At 33.1% G+C, this 26,296-nt stretch overlaps 2 protein-coding genes across 4 annotated transcripts in view; both read right to left on the reverse strand.

Annotated features, from left to right (window-relative positions):
* Positions 1 to 2,677: 2,677 nt before the first annotated feature.
* Positions 2,678 to 4,147, reverse strand: LOC126776929 (uncharacterized). The gene has a single exon (XM_050499797.1). The coding sequence runs from the start codon at positions 3,916 to 3,918 to the stop codon at positions 3,499 to 3,501; it is 420 nt and encodes a 139-aa protein (XP_050355754.1). The 5' UTR covers positions 3,919 to 4,147; the 3' UTR covers positions 2,678 to 3,498.
* A 13,798-nt stretch (positions 4,148 to 17,945) lies between these two features.
* Positions 17,946 to 26,296, reverse strand: part of LOC126776757 (E3 ubiquitin-protein ligase SH3RF1) — a 42,186-nt gene continuing 33,835 nt past the window's right edge. The window contains exons 13-16 of one of the 3 annotated variants that reach the window (XM_050499495.1): positions 25,504 to 25,577; positions 24,908 to 25,098; positions 22,380 to 22,475; positions 17,946 to 21,797 (exon numbers count right to left, since the gene is read on the reverse strand). In XM_050499495.1, the coding sequence (XP_050355452.1) occupies positions 21,620 to 21,797; positions 22,380 to 22,475; positions 24,908 to 25,098; positions 25,504 to 25,577 (539 nt within the window). In that variant the 3' untranslated portion in view covers positions 17,946 to 21,619. Of the gene's footprint in view, positions 21,798 to 22,379; positions 22,479 to 22,811; positions 23,414 to 24,907; positions 25,099 to 25,503; positions 25,578 to 26,296 lie in introns of those variants that run through there. The other 2 variants (XM_050499494.1, XM_050499496.1) reach the window with 2 other exon arrangements.

The raw sequence follows: 26,296 nt of genomic DNA on the forward strand, positions 1-26,296 counted from the left end.
GCTACTGAGAATTTTCTGACGGAAAAACCCAATAACTTTTTATTCTCGAGGCAACCCAATAACTTTTTAGGCCCAACCTGGGAATTGAACCCAGGACCTCCGGGTCTGCGGCCTTACATCAAGCCACTAGACCAACGAGGCAGTTAACAAACTAAACACACCTATTAGAACTACACAATGTTACCGAACTAAATCACAGGCATGAATCGTAACAAAAATGTATATACGGTATATATATTATAATCAATTTATACAACAACCTTATAAATTATACATAATATTTTGAATTATATTATACAATGGCCTTGCATCTAATATCAAGAATATATAATTAAATATATTTAATCGTAGGCCCAGTATTATTTAACTTTGTAACTTGTGAGTGAACAAATTGCGTAATCCAAGTCAAAACATCGTCCTGTGGGTGGAATGACCTAAACCATGAAACGCATTAGGGAGCTCTGCCAAAACAATTCTTTCTTAGTTTACGAGAGCGTTTATTTTTTTTATAGCCTGAATTTTGTGGCGTAAGTTATGTTAGTCTACGCATTAAAGAGAAGAGTACACGTATTTTTGAATGTTATATGTATATATATATGTATTTAATATTGACAATTGTACCTATTAACATTTTGTTATAGCGAATACCTTGTACAAAAAAAACACATTCACTTTGTCGATGTTAATACTCATTGCGACATTGAAGCTGTATAATATTTGTTAATCATATTTATAAAATGATTGTCAACGTTTCTATTGAAATATTTATAGTTTATATATTGAAACGACCCTAATCGTGCTTATGTTAGGAATATGTCAAATCATTAAAAGTATGTGTAATAGTCTATGGTTTCATCTAAATATCTTTTTGATTAGTATTGACAGAACGCCACAAGGCTACGTGTGAGTAGGGCCAGATAACTCTGTAATAATCCACAAATAAATAGCGGATAGTTAAATAAACAAGACAAAAGACATATAGTGACAATAATAGCTTATATTATAGTTAAATTGAATGTAATGTCAATCAATAAAAGTCTAAAGTTTTTATTTTCATTTTTTTTTTAATTATGCAAACGAAAATGTCAGTCTGTTCTCTTGACATTGAAAGCCAAGTGTCAAAAAAGGTGTATACAAATGATAATGCATTGTTTACAATATCATAACTTTTTTCTGTTAATTTTACGATTTGCAAATTCATATCAGTGAACAATAGAATATCTTTTTTTAAATTATTTAATTTACCTATCACCAGACGCTCATTACACGCAGACGAAAAGTATTAATCTATATATATATATATATATATATATATATATATATATATATATATATATATATATATATATATATAGGTATATAAATTTATGTTGATGTGAGTATATCTGTGTGAGTATTGATCTAAGACTTTAGCCGTTCGGCTGATCACCATGAATTAAGTTATAAAATATATTAAGTATTCCTTTAGAAGCCATCTTGCATAATATTTAATTTTTAAAAGCCACAACAGACTTAATTTAATTTAGATAAGCGTGAGTTCGTTTTTAACCGCGATCAGTTACTTATACAGTTAATATATACAGTTGACATTTTAATAATCGGTAAACATGATTTTGTAAAATTCAAAAATTTAGTACATACCTAAATAATTGGTGGGCAAGAAGAATTTTCTACATAAATAGTATTACAATAATAAACTTTATAATGCATCCGTCTGCTTAGAACAGTATTCTAGACGATGTTATATTTAAAAATAAAAACTAGCGAAATTTTATACAACAAAAATCGCCGCCATATTGTTTCTAATAAAAAAAATTAACCCGGTAAGTTTGTTTCGTCTCAGGTCTATTTCGTTTCGTTTCAGCTGATTTTTGTTATTTAATACGGAAATGTATAATTAGCTTAGTGAATATTTTGACTTTGAATTTAAATGAATGACAGAATTCAGTCAATGGCTTCCCATTTATTCGTTCATCGATCAATATTTTGTCTTTAAATGATTACAATTTCTTAATTATTCATCTACATTTTAAGTATAAGCTCATATAAGTTCTACTAGAACAAAGGCTAGAGGTGTAACATAAAATTGTCACCTCGACTACCCTTCCTCGTTACATTAAGCATATTTTAAAATTGTCATTTTAATTAAATTAATGTGAACACTTTACTTATACATGTCGTTTAGGTCATTTTATATTAGTTAAGCAATGCTATCTTCTTCTTTCAAATATAAAATCAATTATGACAGAAAGAGACAAATCAGTGTTTACTAAACTCGCTAAATAACATTTATAAGATATATCGTTAATGGTTTTTAATACATGTTATTTATAATTTTAGCTATCATTTTCATATCAATGTCGAATCAATATATTATATCTATTTTCGTATTTAACTATTATCTTAGTCAAAAAGGCACTTAGCCTTCGAAAAATGTATGATTTCACAATAAAGTACAAGGCTGACCAATATGAAAAGTAAAATTATGAATTTTTTTTTTTATATAAAGGAATTTATATAATGACCGCTTTTTTGTCTGAGATATCTTTTTTTAACATCAAAATATCGTTTTCAAAATTAAACATAGGTATACCTAAGTAAGGTTGTACTAAAAAATAATAATAAAAAGAGCTCAATGTATAGTGAGATTTTTGAACTCTTTGGCATTAAGAATACAAATTTTAATACATAGATTAAAAAATTATAATACATAAGTATATAACAAAACTTTTTATCAAAATGTCTTTTGAAACTATCGATATTCTAACGGAAACATCGATAGTCGATAGTCATTATCTTTTATAAAGGGGTACAAAAAGCATACAAATGTTCTGCACGTCGATAATTAACATATGTTCTAATTAACTTTATTTTAATTTTACTCTCACAAAATTATGCTCGGTACCCACTATAGATAACTCAAGCTATTCATAAGGTATATTTCTTATGTATTATAATTATTAATAATTGAACAAAATACGTTTTACCGAACTCATCTCTCGCCGCCGTGTTTTTCATATTATTATATTTTTTTCTTTTTTATTTAACCTTCATACAAGCTCTTGGCATTACATTGGCATTATTATTTATTACATTGGCATTTCAAAATTAGTTATTGATAATAAAATAAAACAAATACTTATTGTTAAAAGAGGAACATTTCAAATATTTAAATAATTTTATAACGGTATTCTGTAATGCAATTCACTTTTCAAATATCGAACGAAAGAATGAAATTCAAACGAAATTGATTTGATGTCAGTTAGCTAATTATAAAAAAAAAACTGGTAACATTTACTTTCTCATTAAGTTTAAGATTCGCGGAACTTCAAGCTCCGGCTGGCATGTAGGTGCAATGATGGATACTTAACTTTCGTACATTCGTAAAAAACTGCTTTCACTTTCGCATCAGATTGCAAAACAAACATAACCTCGTTCGGCGTTTCTCACGAGACATCGGACGAACGGAAAACACAGGAACCGAAACGGATCGATGGCTTAGCTCTCCTCAGTCTCGACTAGGACAGGCAGACTGGTCGCATGCTGACATGTCTGAGAAGACGTCGAGAAAGCGGACAGCCAGGCTTCAATATCCCGCTCCGAGCACAGAAACTTTGCAGATATTGTGTTATCATATCCTCTTTGTCTGACAAAAAAACCACAATTCGTATCAACTCTCTCGACAGCTGTGTTTCTCAAGTTAACAACCCCGATCGGTTTTGAGAGACGTTTCCTCGGGTATATAACAGCAAAGTGCTCCAGGGATGTTCTGTATACGACCACGCGCACGTCTTGTCTCATCCCGTCGGGTCCTAATAGCACCAAAAAACCCGATTTCACTTCCGCATCGCAAGTTTTCTTACTGAAACCTTGTCCGAAGTGCTCGGTGCGACAGCTTGACATAATATCTGTAGGCATTTCACTGTTTATAATTTATAATACACATAACAAATTTACAAAGAAGAGCAACACGTCCTCGTTGTGTGCTGTCTGAAATAAACTGAAGCTGTTTTCGCTCAGAATGCGATAGCCTTCGTGGAAACGACTCGTGTGCTTTCGGTCGCGTTCGTCAAGTTGCATTCACTCAGCCCACGGAGCGAAGGCTTATCGGGTTAAATCAAAAATGTTAATCTCGCGGAATAAACGTCTGGGAGACAATAGCGGTGCCAGACGACAAAACCATTCTAAACTTTTACGTCACAAAATAAATACGAGAACTACTGTCGCGGAAACAGTACGTCACGTTTTACGATATAGCTACTATTGCTTCTATGTTTTAGACAATATATTAGTATAATATTATGTTAAAATATTACAACAACAGCTTATCGTACTTGACTATCCAAGGAATTAATTAAAATAAGAATATATTAGATCGTTTGCAACGCGTTACGCGACACAATTTTTTATCCCAATAACGTATAAAATGCCAAAATTTATTTGTCTTGCTAAAATATATAGAAACTTTGAATGAAGTTAAAAGATTGAGGTAGTTCAACGCCCCCCAAATATAAATTCACATTTCACAAAATCCTTTCTACGTACACCTCGACCTTTGAATTACGCAACGAGAACAGATGATTTACTAATATTGTAAATGCAAAAGTGAGTTTGTGTGTTTGTTACGCTTTCACGTCTTAACTACTCATAAGATCCCCATGACACATAACATACGTTGTAAGCGGTATAGAAAAGGACATAGCAACCGCCCTACTCACACGCGGGTGAAGTCGCGAGCGGAAACTAGTACATAATATCACAATGATCCCTTTATTTGAAGTATTAAAGAACTTTGTCTTAAAATATTTTGTTATTGTTAAATGTCATCATTCATTATTAGGCTTTGAGAAAAAAATAACAATTAGGTAATCAATTGCAGGGATGGATGTTTATTACTAATTGGTAATTAAGAAAGTGTATTTCTATTCTAATTTGAACATACAAATATAAACCATACACAAAAAACATGCAAATAATACTTTGAAGTTCGTACAAAAACATTAACATTTTTTTAAATGCATTTGTTAAATTCTACGACATCAAACGAACGAATAGACAATAGCTTTGGTCATAGACAATGATATCAGCCCTTCATACTATGAAATTTATAAATACACATTGTTCGAATTTTGTTTTATGATCTCTTTTCATAAAATTCTTTGAAAAACAAAAAAATCATATCATATAAAATGAAATAAAACAAGTGTCACAGCTTTTATAGGGCATGGTGGTGCAGTCCACCAGGGCCCAAAAGCTAAGATCCAAATCATCAAAGGATAGACGATTTCGTGAAAACTGATTTGCGGAAGTTATTGTGAATTTGACTAATATTTTTTTATTCGTAACTCCAGTATTGTTTAACCTTAACTTAAATAAACTTTTTTCTATTGTAACTTTATAGTTATATATAGGGCTGTTCATTGCAAGTGTAAACCACGAGGAAAGTGAGAGCCGGGGTCCGGTTTTTTGTCAACGCACCGCTGCTTCGAGCCTTTATTTTCGTAGCTACACCATTGAACGAAGCATTGTCAATATTTATTATTATTACTATGTATCTAGGTACTGATGACCGGCAATTAAAGAAGCATTGCAGCGTATGTGAAACCAAAATCAAAATATTGTATAATTAAGTTGGCTGTTATAAGCACCTGTATTTACACTGGCTCACTCGCCCTTCAAACCGGAACACAACAATACTAAGTATCGTTTGCGGTAGAAAATGCATTTAATAGTTACCTAGACAAGATTTGCACAAACCTCTGTCAAACATTAAATTAAATGTTAAACGAGCTACGATTCAGAATGTTAAATATACCGAGAACGGACGAGAAACTAAATAGTTACTGTAATTCTCAAATACATAGTCAGTTATGTACAATTAATTTTAATAATATATAATACGTGTGAAAATCAACCAAAACTTCACGTTTTTTTAATGTTTTTGTTGAATAATACTTCTTATTTATTCTTTTTTTAACATATATTCATTACGAAGCCTTTCTGTTCTTTAAAGAACGAAGTAGATTGAAAAATAATATACCTATTAATATACATATATCATAATGTAAAAACGGTATCGACTATTAGCATTTTAATATCAATTTCTTATTAAATATAAGCTTTCATTAACTTTCATTTAGTACTGTAAAAACAAATCGGGCAAGTTTCCCGCAAACATCATTACTATGCATAGCCTGGCTTTCCAACATTAATAATTGATACAGAAATAAACCAACTAGTTTGTAAGACTACAAATATACTTAACTTACTGCCTAGAATAAAAAGGCGACTTTACCTGGTAATAAAATAAATATTGTATTCAAAAATAAAATCTCAAGTCTAAATTAAATATAAGAGAACTGTTTTTAAAACACTTTACACTTTTAAGGGTCCGTTCACACAGACCGGCTCGGAGAGCATCGGCCTGCTTTTTTCTTTTCACACAGACCGGGTCGTATACGCTTGGAATTGGCCGGAGCGGAGCCGCCAACTATTTCACATCGACCGGCTGGAAGAGATCTGAAAGAGAAAGCGCACGCAAGCGGAGCCGGTCGGCTCCTTTTATTACTTCACACGAAGCGCGTTCAGGCATTTTTAATGACAAAAAAGGTGCAAATGCAAAAATAAACTTTACTACAATCACTCAAAACACTGTTTCCAACGTGATAAAAATCTGCTCTCCTCTCCGAGCCGGTCTGTGTGAACGGACCCTAAGGCGCTTTGGTGGATAACACCGTGAAAACCGGCATGTTCGTGATAAAATTCGGTGACATCTGTATTCACCAACCCGCATTGGAGCAACGTGGTAGAATAAGTTCCAAGGTTTAGTGTAGGCTGAAGCCTACTATGTTTTAGAGATATTTATAACCTTTTTTGGTTATAATATTTTATTATTTTTTATTTTAACCTATATTTATAACCTTCAGAACTCAGCAGTAGATTGTTTACTGGCTTTATCTTAACTTAACGATATAATATGTATTGTGAGATCTTTAATTTATTAATAGAATTCAAATATTAATAAGCTAATTAGTGTCATGTATCTTCTAACCAATTTAGTTTTAACCGAAGAAAACTTAAAGAAACTTTGTATATTTTTTGCAAATTTAAATAAAAAAAAAGATAAAAATGTCAGTGATGTCAATTGGAAATAAATGACGAAGTAATAATTCCTTTCATTAAACACGAGTGAACGGATACAATTTACCTTGAAGATATTTTTAAATATACCTACAATACAAAGATTCAGATGAAGCCTTAACAATTTGATCCAATAATTTTTATGGCATCATCTTTTAAACACTAGTTTAGGAATTAAAATATTTAATAGTTTATTTTTTTAATTATTTTGCTATTGACCGTCAGACATAAAGCGAGCGAATACATTAAAAAAAACTGACTTGCCCATCGATTTAAATATGGTTCGTTACGCAGAAATAGTATAACAGTTTAAATTGCATTATTTTAAATAATAACTAACTCGTTTTCATATAACGTGACTTTGAAACAACCTTTGCTTATTAAAAGTTTTAACAGAAATAATGATCCCACTGAAAGTCTCTTGTGTTAATAATATTGCTCTGTGTGTTATTACGCGACGTTGCTCTACTTCGACTTTGTGGATATTCATGTGTCAGTAATCCTTTCGACACGTGCAAGTTGCCTCACGACATTTCTCATTATCGCTGAGCAATTAGTTGAATGAAGTTATAAATACGTAACTTGCTCAGATGCGAAGTCGTGAACTCGTGACCTTCAATTCACGTGTTTTGAACTTCTGATTCGTCTCGGCTTATAATAATTGAATCAGAAATCAAAAGATATAAATTAAAGACCGAAGAATATAAGAGACGTCGCGGATGACGAGGATTTTGAATATGGTAATGCAAGTCAAAATCAAATTACTGGTGGTAGAGCTTTGTGCAAGCCCGCCTGGGTAGGTACCACCCTCTCATCAGATATTCTACCGCAAAACAGCAGTATTTGGTATTGTTGTGTTCCGGTTTAAAGGGTGAGCGAGCCAGTGTGATTACAGACACAAGGGACATGACATCTTAGTTCCCAAGGTTGGTAGCGCATTGGTGATGTAAGCGATGGTTAACATTTCTTACAATGCCAATGTCTATTTCTATGTCAGTTGGTCACCACTTACCATTAGGTGACCCATATGCTCGTCCGCCTTCCTATTCTATAAAAAAAAATACTTTTTTTTTAAATGGAATCTAATAATTTTTCAAGATAAATTTATTTCATAAAAACCAGGAGGACAATTAATTTATACCGGTTACGACACGTCCTGATTCAATTCCAATCCAACTTTGACTATTCTATATCTATTCGGATCAGAACCAAACCGATATGATGCTACGATATACCGTAATATCAAAACTTAATTGTTATATTTTATGTCATTAGTGGATAATTAAATTAGAGAATAGGACAACAGATGATGGGCATGGGTTCAAACCCGGGCAAGCACCACTGAATTTTCATGTGCTTAATTTGTTATAATTCATCTCGTGCTATACTTCGTTTAATTTCACTGAAGTTCTGCCACATATGTATTCCACCAACCCGCATTGGAGCAGCGTAGTGGAATAAGCTCCATACCTCCTCCTCAAAAAAGGGAGAGGAGGCCTAAGCCCAGCAGTGGGACATTCACAGGCTGTTACACTACTGTACAACAGATAAACTGCAACGATTACGTTCCGATTTCATTGCGATAGTGACAATTCGTTTGTAGAATAGAACCTCTTCGGAATGTAGAATTATACTGAGATAACACTAGCTAAAGGTGAAGCTCAGTAATTAATCCTTTTTCTACAATCATATATGTAGGTATACATGTGTATTATAACTAAATTATTTTCATTTAATTTGATTAAAAGCTTATGGAAACATTTCCTGGGATAGTTATAATCACATTACGATACACCTACCTTTTTATTAATATTAATCATTATTTTAATTATAAATTCTTTTTATGAGTAATTTCTGTTTTTGCCCGAACGGAGGGAAAAATAACGGTAGATATTATTTTATTATTGTTATATTTGTATCAATAACAAACTAATATTACTTCTGAAATCTTATTATTATATAATAATGTACAATATTCAAGGAACAAATAAAATATTAACTATCAAGCGCATCCTCGATCAACATCAAGTGACAAATGGAATTCAGCTCTGTGTAAAAGAAAAACATATTTGTTGTTTGACTGCTAGCTCATCTTTTATCCATATTTTTACAATGCTAATGACGTCATTATAGTCACACACATTAAATCACGATTATTTTGTGACAATGACATAAAAGTAATTTAATTTCAAAGCTTAAATCACTATACCCCACAAAAAAAACAGTAGGTATTGATATAGCCAGTAGTTTTTGTGCGACGCGCGACAATAGAAACAATTCTACATCGTGTGTATTTACTTACTTATATGAAAAAAACTTTGACAAACAAAAGCTAATGGCTACTCAAAGAAGCACTTTACGACTTCTTTAACGTGGCTTTTTTTTTGTATACTGTCGAAAAAAGCCAAGACTCAATTCATAAGTTTCGCAAGTAAGTAGCAAGTAAGTAATGGCTTTTTTTCGCATAAATATAAATTATTTTCAATAAAATTTTCGTAATATGTAAATTCGTTGCCGTTTCGCGATAAAAAATATTACATCATGCATAATACATTCAACTTTTAGCAACAAACAACACGGTTTAATCATTTTAATCGATCTAATAGTAGGTGTTAAAAAAGTAGGCAGGAATTCAACTACGAGCAGTTGAATTCAGATGAGAACGTCAGATACCCTTAGTAACAATTAATATGATGCTGTCCATCGTTTACGATGGCCATTCTGTATAATGAAGAATGAGAGGACGCAAAAAGTATTACTAAGTATTTTTTTTCCTTCCGTACCGTAACAGCCTGTGAATGTCCCACTGCTGGGCTAAGGCCTCCTTTCCATTTTAAGGAGAAGGTTTGGAGCTTATTCCACCACGCTGCTCCAATGCGGATTGGTAGAATTCACATGTGGCATAATTTCAGTGAAATTAGACACATGCAGGTTTCCTCACGATGTTTTCCTTCACCATAAAGCACGAGATGGATTATAATCACAAATTAAGCACATGAAAATTCAGTGGTGCTTGCCCGGGTTTGAACCCACGATCATCGGTTAAGATTCACGCGTTCTTACCACAGGGCCATCTCGGCTTTTTTTCCTTATTCATTTATTAATAATGTATTATTATTACAGCTCTAACGCACACATATAAAATAAATGCATATATCATTATTTTAATGATATGCATAAACTTACTTAATATATAAAGGTGTATTTAAGTAAGTTAGGATAGAACTTATATTTTCGGAAATAAAAGTCCTATCCTTTCGGAAATATCAATTAATGAATGATTGTAGGTTCCAATCCAAGCAAGCGCATCGTGAGGTAATATTCTGCCACATGTTGCCAGCACGCATTCGAGCAGCGTGGTTGAAGACACTCAAACCAGTGATTCAGTATTTTATTTTATTTTATTTATATTTGGGAAACATACAGTGTGTTATTACATAGAATTAAGGAATTATTACTAAATCATAAACCAATAAAGTTTCCACTTAAAAATAGTACAAATGTTAGAGTATGCGTGTAAAAAAGACAACAGAAAGAGACAAAAATACAATGCAATCTACGAGTACAATCAAATCGACTAATTACAAAGTTAAAAAAAAAATAAATCAAGAAATTACAATAATATTAATGAACATAAATATGAACAATGTCATTAAAAATGGTGCAGGCTCTGTATACAAATATATTTTGCGCATACTTGCTTTGGGTGAGTGACGGATTAAAAAGTAAGCACTTACGTGTGGTGATTCGAGAGCATCGGAAACTAATACAACCTAAGAGAAACGGGGAATCAACTAAATTAAAGTAAATTTTCATATTCTTTATATGTGCTTGTGATACATTTTGTGAAATCTTGCACATGTCGTATGAAAATCTGCCCCATATGCATTAAAATTGCATTGGAGCAGCATGGTGAAATGAACTCTAAACGTTCTCTTCAAGTAAAGTCATTTACAGGCATTATTTATTAATTTATTTATTAATTCTTTATTGCACACACTTTACAAACATTTAGTAACATATAATAGCTAGGAGAACATATATGTATAGTATGCAAAGGCGGCCTTATCACTTGTAGTGATCTCTTCCAGGCAACCTCTGTAAAGAGAAATGTTTATGTTTTTTTTTTAGCCAGGATCACTAATCGGGCATAGTGTGCGAACAACTTATACTTAAAATTTAAAAAGCTTAATACAAATATGTTATATACCAACCTACATACATATATATACATATACACTTATACATATATATATACATACATACAAACAAACAAACTTATATAAGAAATAAATAACCATATACATATAATAATACAACATGCTCTAATTATATTGATAGATATTAATTATGCAAACGACTCTTAAAAATATGCACGGATTCAGCTTGACGAATTTCTCGAGGCACGCAATTCCATAGTTTGACCGCTTTCAAATTCAATACCGTAAAGGTATTGCTGTATATTTTAGTGCTTCAGAAGGATTAGCAATTTATTGTCTTGCTCAGAGCGCAAATTGATTAGTGTACGAGAGCCAAGGAAGGTAAACCGCTCTTTTAGGTAGGTTGGTTGGATTGGAGCTTAAGGATGGTAGAGTATGGTATAAAGCAAAGAAAGGACATGCATATTTCGACGCAACCGTATTGGCAGCCACTTTAGTTTTTTTACGATGCTGGGTAATATGATCATATTTGCGTAAACCAAATATGAAGCGAACACACATGTTCTGTAAGCGCTCTAGTTTATTTAGCAGTTCCTCAGAAATATCTAAATAGACCGAGTCGGCATAGTCCAATAGTCCAACTCGCCTTAGCAAAGAGTTGGCTAAGGCGAGTTTGGCTTTATATACTTATGAGACGAAATACATCGATGACGGAATCATGACATGTCAAGATTTTACTTCAAACAACAGTATTTAGGGACGAAAGAAATACATTATATAATATATAAAATCAAAGTGTCGACGAACACATAACTACAGCTATTGTTAGAAAAGTTATTTAACGTTGGTTTTCAATCTATAATTTCTAAGCCTCGTTAGCGATATAGTTAACGAAACATATCCATTACATAATAATGATGTAAAACAATATGGCTGACGTTACCGAGCCAACAAACAACTTGACATTCATTAAATGCCAAAGCAAGTTCATAATAAGGTTGGCAAAGTTATAAAGATACATGATACCAGTAAATGGCTCGGCATTTATAAATTCTAGAAGAGTTAGACGCCAATTAAAATTCAAACGACCTTGGTAAAATTTTACGTCGTGTTATAAGCGTTTTATTTTATAAATAACGAATGTTGCTTGTTTTACATTTTCTATTGTACGTTTTGCCATTATATTCAATCAACAAATACTATAAATAAAGTCTCCCATCGCATCTGTCTGTATGTACGTTCGCGCTGGTCTAAGAAACTAATGTTTGTTCTTTCCATTTTCATTAATAGACAGTTTAATTAATTAAGTTATTTATATTATTTATTAATCTGTTCATAATCCTAACCCTATTATGTTATGTCGAATAAATTCAAACAAAATTGCCGTCATAAGAGCTGTCATGGAAAGTTATTTAAAAATAATGTATGGTGGAATTGTTTCTTTTTTTATAGAATAGGTAGGCGGACGAACATATGGACCCCCTGATGGTAAGTAACGCGTTGTAAGAACTCACTAACCTAGGTAAATAAGATGTTATGTCCCTATTGTCTGTAATTTCACTGGCTCACTCACCCTTCAAACCGGAACATAACAATACCAACTACTGCTGTTTTGTGTTAGAATATATGATGAGTGGGTGGTACCTACCCAGATGAGCTTGTACAAAGCCTTGTAAATTCCACGAGTAAATTTCTTTTGAGCAATAATTAGTGTTACTCATGCGAAGCCTTTCTGCACATTATACATTTTAATGATGCAGAAGCATTAATCTTAATTATTAATAGTCTAATTACCACCCGTTCATTAAAGAAAATATCCAGACCCGAGGAGAACCGGAGAAAAATTGTTTTTTTTTTTAAGGATTTTCGTCACAAACTGAATTCCACGCTCGCGAAGCCGCGTATATTACTAGTGGAAAATGAAATTAGAATTTATAATTTTTTTATTATTTGTATAGTTTAAAACCTGTTTGAGACTAAAAAGTTATAATAATTATAAAATCGATAAATACAAGCGTGTCATGATTGATAGGTATCGTGATTGTAATATCAATATTTATATCTGTTTACAATTAATACATTTAGGTAACGATATTCATTATCAAAACGTCGCGTGTACTATTTTTATAAATCGTAAACACTAGTTGTAGATATTGAAATTAATAAGTCTTTAAAATACTCGCAAAATTAACTTTTTTTAACTTTTAAAAGTGAGGCAAAGAAATGTAGTTTTCATCCAATTAAAGGTTTAAGTTCTTAGAAAAGCTCAGCCCTACTTGACCTGGCTTCATGTTTGTGGTTCGCTGTGTTTTGTTATTTTTAGTTATTTCTTTTTTTACAAAAATCTTATATGTGTATAATGATAATAAATATTGACATAAATATCATTTAACTAATTTACCATGCCGTATTTAGATTAATTGTCCGAAAGCGGCAATGCTTAGAGAACCCATTTAGCAGCGGCGTATTTACCGCCGTATCAGCCGTATCAAAGACGTCCTGTCTTTGATACGGCTGATACGGTATAAATAATATAAATTAAAATAGGAAGTTTAACTCGTTGATGGTCAATGCACTAAATTCACGTGAACAAATAAATAAATAAAATAAAGTCATCGCCGCAGTTAAGGGCCCCCCATCAAATTTTTATACCGGGCCCATCAAGGGCAACGCTACGCCACTGCTATTTAGATATTAAGCTTAAGAAAAATTAAGCTAACCTAAACTAACACAACGCGTCACGACCTCGCTCGTCAAATATGCAGCGAATTTGCGCATTATCGCAAAGTCATCCATACGAGCATTTAAGAACATTGCTGATTATGACGATGTCCTCCTGACCGATTTTGGATATGGCGGCAATTATCAAGAAAAATTGGCTAACTGCGCATGACACATTATAGTGCACGAGCACACTCTTTATTCAATCACTCTTATAATCCGACGGGACACAATCCGACACGACCGGAAAGAGTTCAGGTGCAGGATCAAGGGCACACACACTTTCAACTTTCAGACTCCGGGCTGGTACTGGGAATCTTCTAAAGAAAAACCCAATGACATTTTATCGGCCTGAACTGGCGTTTGAGAACCCAGGACCTCGGAATCTACGGCCTTATATCTAGCCATTATACCAACGAGTCAGTCAAATAATATTATACTAATGATATGAAAATGACAATCATAAAGATATTCGAAATGTGATTAACGATAGTTTTAAACCAGTTTGGAACGCGCCAAGTTTCAGTTTTAACGGTTTAAAGTCATGAAACATTAAACAAAATAACGAAGCGAATCGCCTTTAAAACCGGTTCGTCAGTTAAAACCTTTGGTATTCGTAGACGTTGGTAAGTCGTTAGGTATTCTACATACGATAATAAGTAAGAATGTTATTTAATAATATCGAAATTATTGGCCACAAGACAAAAATAAGTTTATTTATAGATTTAAACATAAAAATAAAACAATCATAATAAATTAAATGAAGAATTGATATGGCCCAGTGGTTAGAACACGTGAAGATTCTGCGTCCAAACCCTGGCAAGCCGACTGAATATTCACGTGCATAATTTGTGCTTATAATTCATCTCGTGCTTGGTGTTGGATATGCTACGCTACTGATTTCAAATAATAATGAAAATTTTAATAAAAGTATGAGGAGATAACTACTTCCGAAAATCTGTAGAATCAAAAGGCTATAACTGACTATTAATTAATAACGTATTCATTTGAAAATCGCTTAAGATTTAAAAAAAAACATTAAAAATATAAGATAATATGGTTTGTTCAAGATAAGTCTCAATTATATTACATTACAGTACTGTTTCCGTCGAAATCTCTCGACTACCTGTTCTGTACGCTGAATTGCTGTGACCCAGATATAGCACTATGTACATTTTTTTAATGAATAGCTCGTAAAAATAATCGCTGTATTCAACAAACAAAAGTACGTGATTATAAGCGACTCGTCCGTAGCTGCCCTGCGCTAGACACCTGCATTATAAAATTGTATAACGTCAAAACGCTTCGGTTAAATAACAAAACTTAATTAACATTCTAGAAAGGTTATTCAATGCTGATATAGATGCTTAGTAGAAAACAATTTAACGAAGCTATCATAACTCAACATTATAATAACGAGCAAAATATCTTAGTTCACCATATCATGAAGCTCGACAATTGTAAGGAACAAGTGCCCTTGATATAAAATCATCATCAATACTAATTGAAACTATTAATTTATTATTCCATAGTTTTTGCTAGTAGCAGTTATCCAAAAAACTGTAACAGACTGTTAATGCCCCACTGCTGGGCTAAGGCCTCCTCTCCCTTTTGAGGAATGCGGGTTGGTAGATGCAAGATCAAAGTCGAGAAGGCCTGGTGGTAAGAACGCGTGAATCTTAACCGAGGATCGTGGGCAAGCACCACTGAATTTTCATGTGCTTAATTTGTGATTATAATTTATATCATGCTTGACGGTGAAGGAAAACATCGTGAGGAAACCTGCATGTGTCTAATTTCACTGAAATTCTGCCACGTGTGTATTCCACCAACCCGTATTAGAGCAGCGTGGTGGAATAAGCTGCAAACCTTCTCCTCAAAAAGGGAGAGGAGGCCTTAGCCCAGCAGTGGGACATTCACAGGCTGTTAGTGTGTTATGCAAAGTTTCAGTACACTGGCTTCCGAACATTTCGATAAAATTGCTATTTATTATTCGTTATTTATTCGTATTCTAACGATATAGACACTCATAACAAATATTGTTATGGAGTAAACCTAGTCACGTGACGAATGGGCAATGACACATCACGTGCCGCTGTGACGTCACAGATCCGTCCGATACACTCGCAAGAGACAGCCTTCAAGAGCTATCGTAACTGCACAGTATTACGAGATACGACATAAAATTTACATTATAATATTATTTTAATTTCATAACACACATGTTTGTTTCATATATTAATAGTTTGGTCAATATTTTAAATTTTTTATTCCCTTCCAGAGCCATAAATATGTAAATTATGTTATATAAGAATTTTAAACAAATTCCGATATATTTCTAAATATTATATTATTAACATTTGGCGTTAGTTGATAGACCTAATTAAATAAAAAACAAGTCATTTATAACTTAATATATGACTCCCTAATTGCTCAAGTGGCTAGCTTGTAAGGTTGCGGACACCGAAGTCCGGGTATAAATTCCGAGTCGATTAAAATTTATAGAGGTTTTTTGTCAAGAACATCCCGGTACTAACCCGGAGTCTGGAAATGGACAGTGTTTATACTCTCGTGCATCGGAAACACGTAAAGCCGTTGATGGCACAAGGCCAGAGCTGTTCCTTGTCGTGTTGGATATGCCGGATTATGAGAGTGCGCACATACTTTTTATAGTTATAGTTACAATAATATTGACTTACACATGCAAGCCTCGCTTGAGTAATAAGTCAGGTGTGTCCTTATCGACATTTGATGATATTAATATAGCTCCATAAAAAAGTTTCATTTCCAATAATAAATGTACTTCTAAAAACGAACATATTTAACTGTGAAGTTAGCATGACTTACTTCTGCGTCTTCGAAGTAAATCATAACAGAAAAAGTAGGACATTTTAAATGTAATTATAACTTTCAAACTCCCAAAGTTCAGTCGAAGTGAAAGCTTACAAGCATTTACTTGATAATGTTCGTTCGCGAATAAGATGTTACCGTGTAAGCTCCATTCATCTGATGAAAGTTACGATTGCTTTTTATATCTATTTATTAACTTTTTTTCTGGCACAATCATGGTGTTTTTTTATTATAGCCTGCAATATCGATTGCAGGTTTTGTATATACCTATTGGATTTACTCCATGAATTTCTTTTGTCTTGCAAAGCGGTTTTAAGCATTTTACGTATTATTGTGTATGGGAATATCTTAACAAAACTCTGTTAGGACTTTAGGCCAGCCCGTTTGAAGGATTAGTGAGCCAGTGTAGCTACAGGCACAAGGGACATAACATTCTAATTTTCAAGGCTATGGACGCTTTGACGAAGTAAGCGATGATTAATATTTCTTAGTGTCAATGGATGACCACTTACCATCAGGTGGCCCATTTGTCAGTATATCAACCGATTTTTCAATTATATAAATATAATATATACACATATGATAATGTGTATGTCTATCACTCTTATGTTTGTCAGTAAGCCAGAGAAGTATGTGTGGGCTATATAACTACCCTTAGAATAGGTAGACTATGTACAATAGGCCTGTACGTCATGTGATACGTTACGATTACTTAAATTAAATTACTAAGTTAATTTATCAAGCTCCATATAATTCATACATACATAGATGGTTTGGCCAAAAATGCTATTATTTTATTACATTTTTTCTGTTGAGAATGACAATATCATTGCTTATTGAAACATTCTTAAAATTCAGAGTTAATTTGTCTCCGATGAAAGTCTGCCATGCGTACATCCACCGACCCGCAAAGGAACAGCGTGGTGGAATAAGCTGCAAAACCTTTTTCTCAAATAGTTAACTTAAAGGTTAACCTTAACATTAGTTTGACATTTACAAACAGTTACTTTACTTTATTAGTCTATTTATTTTCATAAAACGTTTTCCAAAAAGGGAACGCAAATAAAAATCAAGTTTAAGAAGAAATCTTTATTTCTTTCCATAGTTACCTAAATCATCTCCTCGATATGATGTTCTTACCTTACAATACAAGCGAAGTGAAAATAATCCCCGTTATATCAATCACTGATAAAGAATATTTTCCAACCACCTATTCAACTATTTGACTCCCATACACATTGATATTAAAAGATCTAAAATTCATTTCGATATTTTCATTTATCTATTACATTTAAAACAAATATAAATTTCGATATACAATTTTGCATCACAAACAGTGGTGTTAAATATAATTATCTAAATAACGTGTACGTAAAAATTTTGTGAACATGCACTTTGTCTAGTTACAATTTCATTAAAAACTTTTTCTCTAAAAACTCTTTTACGATATTTCGTTTTTAAAAAAAAAAAATTACATTTGGATAGACGAAGCAAACTACAAAATGGCGGGGATAATCGTAGTCGGAAAATATAAAATGTACAAATATTCACAGTTACAAGATAAATATGTTAAAAAATTCGTTGTGTATACATGAGTAAAATAATATAGAAGATCTTAAAAGTTAAGAAAACACTTTCTAATAAATACTTAAAATAATATCAGTTCTTTTTTAATAACCGAAAAGTCGAAGGAAATCGATGTAATGGATTTTAATCGCTAATTTATTTTTTTTTACTTGTTCATGTTAAAGTCGTCAATTTATTATTCCAAACTACAAACAACGTTTTGGAAGCCTAAAACTTTGTCAGCTTTAAAGTTTTAAACACTTTTGTAATATGTGCAATTCCAATATCAGTATTGAAATGACAAAATAAAATTGTTCAAGAGAAAATTATTGTTTCATTGTACATATTCACAAAAATGATGTATGACGATGTTTTTGAGAAATTTTACTAAACGACCGACATAAGAACATTATAGCGCTATAAAGGTATGTTAAAGTCATTAAATTAATTATTTCTGCAATGCAGAGGATCTATGACTCTTACCGTCAGTTCCTAAACAAATTCATTAAATACTGATCGCTCATTGGTCGCCTATTGCGTCATCATTTGCCACCAACCAACGATCATTCGGATTCAAGTCAAATTATCTAACCTTTGTCTGATCAGCTTTACATTAACTAGATATTTGAGGTTAATATAATCTACCAATCAAAACGCGCAAGGATAACAGTTTCTACTTTTGTTAATTCAACTAAGATTATTTACAATAGCGAAATTGCAATATCTTTAAAAATAATATCACTAGCTCTACCGTTCAGAAAAAAAACGCGATTAAAATCCATTTAAATTTAGAAAGATTTTAAAACCTAGTGTAAAACAGCACTAGCGTAAATAAAATCAATAAATACGACATAAATACTAAAGATCGATAAATATTCTTAGAAATAGAAACACATTTACATTGAAAACGTCGATATAATGAAAAAATTTTGAGCTTTTTATAATATAAAATATATATCTTCATATTTATGAGACGACTTTACTATGAATATAAAAAACACGATTAGTATATTTATAGAAATAAACTAATCTAAACGTTGCTGCTTAATTTTCTTTTTTTCTTTTTTTTAATTACAAAGTCGTCGGAACAATGTATACAGATAATAAATAAAAAAAGTTTAAACTACACATAAATTCTTATTCTATACTATAAAATATTAACTAAAGATTACATTAAGGTTACCTAATTATAGATACATATTATATATAATAATTAATTAACGTAAAGTTAAAAAATACAGCGATTAATCTTTATTTAATTCGTTTAAAAAAAAAAACGGAAAGAACAAGCAATTCATTTTACTCATCAGCAATAATTGTAACTCTTAAATCTCTTTTTTTTCATACAAAACTAGTATGTATCGAAGATTCCAATGACAGAAAGAGATCAAATAAATAAACAAGTTTGACCTCGAATTCCACCAACCCGCATTGGAGCAGCGTGGTGGAATAAGCTCCATACCTTCTCCTCAAAAAGGGAGAGGAGGCCTTAGCCCAGCAGTGGGATATTCACAGGCTGTTACTGTTTACTGACCTTGAATTGAGATGACGTCATTGGTCGAGATCTAAAATAATCTATGGAATTCAATATGGATTCGTGTCAAAATGGCCGTTTGAATGTCGGCGAAATTTTTATCGGAATATCGAAATTAGACGTAAAGTAGATTTAAGTAGTCGAGTGGATTAGTTTTGTATTATCGATATGGACACCTTAATAAACAACTCTTTGTATTGCATAATACAGAGCTATTAAATCGCATAGATTATGTAAATCCAATGTTTGTCTATGACTCCTACTGCCATTGAAATATAGTTTTAAGACGTGTTACGATTAAAAATAAATATAATTATATAAAATGGAAAAACATTCCGAGAAATCCGTAACGAATTATTAGTATGGCAGTGTGTAAAGTAACGAAATTTCAACCTGTATTCCTTTCTTGTGTTCGTTAATAATTATCAATTAAATAATATGTTAAGTGAAATATTTATTTGATCTAAAGAAATGTCAAAAATCAAATTTTATAAACAATGAACATTTAAAAATATAACTTATTATTTTGTAACGTCTCAATTAGCTTTGATTTTTTTTTTTTAATTCGGAACACAGGCAAATCTTAACAACGAAAAAAAAAACTAACATAATAAGCGTATCGATCCTATAAAAATAAATTCAATTTAAAAATCGTCTAAAACTTTCACGAGTACACTATATGTTAAAATCACTTACCTACAATAATATCTATGTATTGAAAAATATCTATTTAAAAATATAAATCGTGTTATTAACCGTTGGGTAAAATTTCAGACATTTTTTTGTCTACATTACTAGAAGTAGTTCTATGGTTACAGAGTAAAAATACTATTACTACAATATACATAGATACTGAAATGATCAATAATTTATTGATAAGTTTTTTTAATTAAAAAAAAATAATTAATCTACTTTTAAGTCATTATTTCCTTTTTCACTCGAGTGAATACGAGAGGATAATTATTGATGTATTTTAATGCAATTTTTTATCTATTTTAAAATATTTGTAGGACACATAAGTATTTATCACTACCTGCGCTGCCATTCTGTGCTTCAGGTTAAAATTTCAGACCAACATTTCTTAATAGTTTTAATTTAAATTTAACATACATTAACAATGTTTTTTTTTTTCTTTAAAAAGCATAAAGATTCTTTTTGGACGTCCTTAAGAACTTAAATAAAAGATAAATTATCTAAGGATTTATACGTAATTAAGGAATACTAAACGATTTTAATAATGGCAGATTTCGTTAAAATTTACTAAATTTATAATAACTTGTAATTTCTTATTTTGCATTCTAGTTTTATTTTATTTTTTTCTGTTAGGGATGTATTTTATATTATAATTACATTTGCTCACATGCTTATTCTTACGAAATTCATTAATTATCTCTCGTGGTATATTCTATAACACAACCCTTTAACAAATCGTTTGAAATTTTATTTTCAAATCCAGTTAGTATATATTTTTTTAATTAAACTTTTAGCTAAGAATTAATCAGTTTTACACTTTGTCTATAATAAAAACTATTTGAATGTACATGTTAATTGTAAAGTACGAGTCAATCATCCGTACGCGAAACTCACTGTCTATCACTCGCGTGTCGTACAATGTACGCTTACCTAATCGTACACAAGTACGCTAGCGTCAATCTGGTGGGCAGCTCTGCACGAAGGAGGCCGGAAAGAGTCCGGTACGGCCGGTGCGCTGCAGCGTACCTTTATACCATCCGTCTCCTCGCTTCTTACAGACGACCACTATGTCGTCCACTCTTAGTTCGAGCTCGTACTCCGAATTAGGGGGATACGGGACTATGCAACGAAATCTAGGATAGAAAATAGTAATATTAAAAATGAGTTTAAGATGACCAAAAAAAAAGTCGAGATGGCCTAGTGGTTAGAACGCGTGAATCTTAACCGATGATCGTGGGTTCAAACCCGGGCAAGCACCACTGAATTTTCATGTGCTTAATTTGTGTTTATAATTCATCTCGTGCTTGACGGTGAAGGAAAACATCGTGAGGAAACCTGCATGTGTCTAATTTCATTGAAATTCTGTCACATGTGTATTCTACCAACCCGCATTGCAGCAGCGTGGTAGAATAAGCTCCAAACCTTCTCCTCAAAAGGGAGAGGAGGCCTTAGCCCAGCAGTGGGACATTAACAGACTGTTACTGTTAAGATGACCAAATGGGTAAGTTTGAACGTGCTCTCCGAGGCACGGGAGTGTAAACACTTCCAACGTCCAGACTCCGGGTTATTACTGAAAATTTTCGACAGAAACCCAAAAATCTTTTACTGGTCCGACCTGGGATTTGAACCCAGAACCTCGGATTCTGCGGCCTTATATATAGCCCATAGGGCAACGAGGCACCCAGACGTGACGTAACAGGGCATAAAGCGCGTACTTCTCCTTGAGCGGCGGCGCGTGTCGCTCGCGGCGCGCCGACACGTCGAGCGACGCCGACTTGCGGTGGCCGCCCGCCCACTCGCCCGCCCCGGCGCTTCTGCGGAAGTCGGACGTCAGCACACACACGATATACGAGATACCAGAAATGCATATCGAATAATAGGTTAATAACTACGATAAAAATAATAATATTTGAGTACATATCATATATTCCAGTACCAAAAAGTATATTCCTATTATATTATATACAATTTCTTAGAGCTCTTCGAAACATTTCCTAAATCAATAATGTTCAATAACTGCTAATTTTTAGAAGTCATATAGTAAATAATAGACATATATTTAAAGATCATATCTATTAATGTAATATATATTATTTATTAAAATTAAGTAAAAACTTTAGTTACTTGTGGTCGCATTAAATATTACCCCAATCCCCTCTAACCCTTAATATAACAAAGAAAATAATTGTATGGGAATTGATCTGTTACTCTCAACATACATATGCGCATACATACATATATATATAATCGTGACTGCGAACATGAAAACGCTAAAAGTGCAACAACACTGTGAAGTTAGCAAACAAAAAAAAAACAAACACATTGCATAAACACGTGTCGATGTTAAGTTTCGAAATTCTATGTTAATCTTACAACTATGTGTGTGGTAGGGGTGGGGTTTGGAGGTCGAGTAAGCTTCGTACGTGTAACATGCATTCATCATTCAAATACATACCAGATTATTGCACTATGTGCGATTTAATAAATTACGAATTCATAACACTTGTGTTAGTGTTCGCGTGCGTGTGTTTGTGTGTGTGTGAGTGTGTGTACGTGTGTGAGTGTGTGGGTCGTGTACGTGCGAGTGTGTTTGCGTGACTATATGACGTTTGTATAGGTACGAATGTGTAGTGGTGTGGAGCAGTGCGGTGCGAACCTGTGCGCGCGCGGGTCGCGGGGCGCGGGCGCGGCGCGGGCGGCGGCGGGCGCGGGCGGCGCGCGCAGCAGCTGCGAGGGACACGAGCCCGACCTGCGCGCACTACCCGCTACACGAGCCGCACACGATACGATATACCACACAAGCGCTGGGGGGACTAGGCCGTGCGTCTACTTTACAATTTAACTGTCAGTGCAAGGTTCAAAAATCCCTTTAGGGTTCATTACTTATGCTATACTATAATCCTCCTTATCCTTGTAAAACGAGAGGCTCAATTTAGAAAAAAAAATCTTATAACATAGACAAGTGGTCAGAAATCGTAACGTGTGCGGGATGGTACATTATATATTGGAGACAAACGAGCTTTCACAGAAACAAAATTAAATTAGTCCAATGACAGCAAAGATAAAACCGAGAAATGTATATATAATAAAAAATCTATAAAAGCTTATTTTTTTCCATAATTACACAGCAAACTTGGATATGTTAAACAAATGCCATACAATGAAGAGCTTTGGTCTGTTCAACGAGTAAATATAACATTAAGATATTAGCATATCTTACGATTAAAAATAAATAATGAATTACTAATGAAAAAATGAGATAATTCAATATCTTTTCCTTAATTAAAAATAAACTGACTCGATCCAATGAGCAAACTTTTTAATTTTGTTCGACATTTAAAAAACAGAACAGATAAGCATCTGGCTGGTCACAAGTTCAGTCACCGACTGGTTCTTATTAAATTAATTCAGGATCAGACCAATTCTCTCAGAATTAATGAACACACAATGCAAGGGCAATGATCAGTGATATTAGGGTCACATAACACAAGTTGACACAGACACATGCGGGATGCACACACAATGATTGTATGCACACATTATGGATTTATGTACAATGCCACTAAATATAAAAAAAAAATTGTCCGATTAGACTATTATTAGACTGAGACAAAGATATCGACTCTCTGTGATTCGAAACACAAAAACAAGCAAATTCCGTCATGAACATTTTGTCTCACTCACACTTTTTCATTATTAACTTTATAAACTAAAGTCAATTTACTGTTAAATGATTATTATGACAACTACAGAAAGCTAAAGAATTTGGTGATTATTATTTTATAATTGGATGCTTTCTAGAAACATTTTACCTACTGTGTCTTTTTTGTAATCAATGCCTATTTAGTCTAGTTCTGTTTCAATATTAGGAGGGAAAAACTGCTATGTATGAAATGAATTATGTAAGTACAAAAGAGTTATATGAGTTACCCTTAACGTACGTTGCTCTATAAAACGAACAAGGGGACATTGCTCTGATTTAATATGTTTCTAGTAATAAATTTAAAAAATTGTAAAATTTTGGGTTCGCTCGGAGAGGTAGAGGAGTCTCACGGTAGCATACGAAAGCGATCCGGGTACCGCTGGTTTTTTAGTGGGTATTCCGATGTTCGGGGCCCACTCGGCCCCTTGGACACCGGCGAGCCCCCAAAGACCCCCCCACTGTTCCCGTGGGGGAAACGCGTAACGCGTTTTTCCAGCGTAAAAATAAAGGAGGTAGAGGAGACGATAGTGTGTGACTGACCGCACGTGCACGGGGTGCGGGTGCGCGTGCGGCAGCATGAGCGACGTGCCGGGCCCGTCCTCGAACACGGGGTTGTCCATGCTGTAGCCGGCGGGCGGCGGAGACTTGCACTTCTTCATCGCCGCCAGCCGCTTCATCAGGCTCACTCCCGTCGATATCGAACCCTTCTCCGATTTCGATTTTTCTTTTGACTGAAATTTAAAAAAAATATATCTTAAAATAAAAACATCACAGGCTATACATTCCTTAAAGTTGTTACCCGCAGTAGATTATTGGGCGCAAATTATATATATAGTGGGCGAAATGCAATCTTGGTACAATTGAAACTAAGCATAAAGATAGATACACAATGATTTATGACATTCATTGGGATGATAAATAATAAAATAGTGCAAGGAAACCTACTTGAGATGACAAATCTATATACTTTCGTTATATATTTACAGTTTACTCATAATCGTGAAAAAATATTAAGTTATAATTTAATTATTTTTCTTTCAAATGTCAAATTACTATTTATGCACTGTGTGAGTATTATATAAGCATTTAATATAAGACTAAAGTAATCAATCAAAAAGAGACAATAATAAATTTACCTTTTCTTGTCGAGGTGTACTTTGTTGAGGTACAGGTTGTAGAGTACTCCAAGGATATGTCAATAATGGTTGTACTGGAAAAAGCAAATACAGTTCGATTATATATATTAATTTTAATTTGCAAACTGGCAATAACTTTTAGTTTACGAGCAAACTGTTCTTTATTTTACAATTGCATAAAATGATTTTGACAAACAAACAAATCAGAATAAAGAAAAAATAGCAATTAAAAAATAGTTATATTTTTATATAGTAGTTAGTAACAGCCTGTGAATGTCCCACTGCTGGGCTAAGGCCTTCTCTCCCTTTTGAGGAGAAGTTATGGAGCTTATTCCACCACGTTGCTCCAATGCGGGTTGGTGGAATACACATGTGGTAGAATTTCAGTGAAATTAGACACATGCAGGTTTCCTCATGATGTTTTTCTTCACCGTCAAGCACGAGATGAATTATAAACACAATATTTTTATATAATAACCACATTTGAGTCGTCACTACGTAAAAATGGTTTAAAACATTGATGTACCTTTTTAAAAAGTCCCAAATTGATACACAAAGTAAAAAGTACTGATTTTTTAATTTCAAATATCATCTTAGCAAACTCACTTAAATGTCACGAAACTCAAAGACTTCAAAAGCTAGTTATTTAATTAGTCTGTCTCAGACATATCCCGATGCCTACGGATACGCCTCAGGCCTCAGTTGAAATCAGGCGATTTCAACTCTTGTGAATGCTTTGACTGGTATATTGGCTCGTTGCCACTATACGATGGTATTGACTCTTACAACACCC

This window comes from Nymphalis io, chromosome 21 (genome assembly GCF_905147045.1).
Source record: "Nymphalis io chromosome 21, ilAglIoxx1.1, whole genome shotgun sequence".
Classification (NCBI taxonomy): Eukaryota; Metazoa; Arthropoda; class Insecta; order Lepidoptera; family Nymphalidae; genus Nymphalis; species Nymphalis io.

What these genes read in the sequence shown, in the direction of transcription:
- LOC126776929 (XM_050499797.1), bottom strand. Translation starts at nt 3,918, where the DNA reads ATGCCTACAGATATTATGTCAAGCTGTCGCACCGAGCACTTCGGACAA.